Source organism: Colobus angolensis, unplaced genomic scaffold, assembly GCF_000951035.1.
Source record: "Colobus angolensis palliatus isolate OR3802 unplaced genomic scaffold, Cang.pa_1.0 Scaffold38, whole genome shotgun sequence".
NCBI lineage: Eukaryota > Metazoa > Chordata > Mammalia > Primates > Cercopithecidae > Colobus > Colobus angolensis.
Genome location: NW_012117154.1, coordinates 5455915 through 5458191, shown reverse-complemented (window position 1 = coordinate 5458191; position 2277 = coordinate 5455915). Strand labels below are relative to the sequence as shown.

Genomic DNA, 2277 nt, shown 5'->3' with positions numbered 1-2277 from the left:
GGGTGGTTGGTTGGTCGGATGGTGGGTTGGTTGGTAGGGGGGGTCATTCTGTCTGTCAGTCGGTTATGCTGGAGAGTGCAGGCCCAGGGGAAGCTTTGGACCGGGTAGCTTTCCTGACAGGAGTGGAGTCATCGTCCCCAGGTGCTGTGGGACAGGGTGGCCTGGGAGGGAGGCAGCTGGCGTTGCTTGGTGATGAAAGGTGAGCTCCTTGTCTGCTTTTCAAGCACTGGGGTTCCCGTCTCTGCATCGTGTGTTCCTGGGGTAGACAGTGTGTGACACACAGGTGCTGTTTTCTTCCTGGCCACGCGTTCCCTGTGACTCTCATGCCCGTCACCCACGCTTTATTGACATTCAGGCCACACGTGCGTGCCTGCATGAGATGTTATTTACCACAAAATCGTTGTGTTTGTTTGCTCTCTGGACAGATGACAAGACGTTCCAATGTGAGATGTGTTTCAGATTCTTCTCCACCAACAGCAACCTCTCCAAGCACAAGAAGAAGCACGGCGACAAGAAGTTTGCCTGTGAGGTCTGCAGCAAGATGTTCTACCGCAAGGACGTCATGCTGGATCACCAGCGCCGGCACCTGGAAGGTGAGGCCGCCTGTGCACCTGCTGTGGGCCAGGAGAGGCAGCTCCTGTGGGGTGGGGCAGGGCGGGGTGGCGCGGTCAGCAAGGCCTTTGGGCAGCAGTTCAGCTGCCTGCTCCTTGGCCTGGAAACACCCACCATCCGATGGGCTCATCCCCTTCTGAGAACCTGTCTCAGGAGAGCAAGGAGCTGAGACACAGGTGTCAGACCTGCTATGCGCAAGGAGAAGCAGCTGGAAATACCCTAAATGTTCCACACTGCGGAAGGAGTTAAGAAAACTGGACGATTTGTAGGGTCGAGTGTTTTACTGTCATTAGAAGTGTTTTTTCAAAGATACTAGATATTGTGAAATGACAGAAAGTGGGAAAAACCCGTACAAGAGCAACTAAGAGCAGCAGCCCTTCAACACCTTTTCATTAAAATTTGGAAAAAATTATTTTATAATTACAAATGAAGCATATGCTTGTTGAAAAGATGTGAGACTACAAAGTCCTGTGTAAAGTATAACCCTCCTGGGCACAGCGGCTCACGCCTGGAACCCCAGCACTTTGGGAGGCCGCGGCTGGAGGATCTCTTGAGGCCAGCAGTTCAAGACCAGCCCAGGCAACACAGCGAGGCTCTGCTTTTACAAAAAATTAGCTGGGCACGGTGGCACACACTTGTAGTCCCAGCTACTCGGAAGGCTGAGGCAGGAGGATCACTTGAGGCTGGGAGGTCGAGGCTGCAGTGAGTTGTGCTTGCACCACTGTTTTGCAGAGCAAGACCTTATCTCAAAAAATATATATAAAAATAAAAAATGAAGTATAACCATGTCCATCCAAATAGGCATACACACGTGCCTTTGTCCCTTTTTTTAAAAAAGGCTGGAATTGTGTCCTGTGTACATTTTAGCACTTTCCTTTTTTACTTGACTCTTTTCTTCATGTTGATTCATAAAGACCCACAACATTTTTCTTTGTGGTTCCTTGGGTGGTATCCTCAGGGCTTCTCGAATCAAACCTGGACTCCACTTAGTGACTGGGTAGACTTTAGCAAGCTACTGTGCCTGTTTTCTCACCTACGCAGGGTAGACAGTACTCAGACCTGAACCCCTGGGGTTGCTGTGCTGGCTGGTTGAACCAGACCCTGTCTTGAAACTTCTCGCACAGCACCCCACACATAGCAAGCGCCCGTGAATGCTGGTAACTATGGATGCTGCCAGAAGCCAACTGTTTCCAGGGATGCAGTGTGGCTGGGTTGCATTTTACAATTTAACGTAACTCGGGTCGTCTTATGTGGGAGTAAACTCATGCTTTTGTGACTGTTTTATGGATTTGTCTCTCATATCGGAGCTTGGTCTAAACCACTCCTCAGACTCCCGTGTCTGTCATGCTGGGAGCCTTTGGAGAATGGTCCATTTGTCCAACGTCCAGCTTGCTGAGCATTTTTAAATCCGGTTCTGCATTTACACCTGGCCAGGCAGGAATGCTCCCAGAATGGGTCAGCAGTGTAGAAAGAGATCCTGAGAAGTGGGCTTCTCTCTTTTGGTCAAAACTTACCTGTTTTGCATGGACATTTAAAAATCTGGGCTGGGCACAGTGGCGCAAGCCTGTAATCCCAGAACTTTGGGAGGCTGAGACGGGCGGATCACGAGGTCAGGAGATTGAGACCATCCTGGCTAACACGGTGAAACCCCGTCTCTACTAAAAA

At 50.3% G+C, this 2277-nt stretch overlaps 1 protein-coding gene across 1 annotated transcript in view; it reads left to right on the top strand.

Moving 5' to 3' along the window:
- PRDM15 (PR domain containing 15) overlaps window positions 1-2277 on the top strand; it is an 81921-nt gene that overhangs the window by 58222 nt on the left and 21422 nt on the right. Inside the window, 1 exon segment of the mRNA XM_011954223.1 lies at window positions 426-644. Coding sequence (XP_011809613.1) covers window positions 426-644 — 219 coding nt within the window.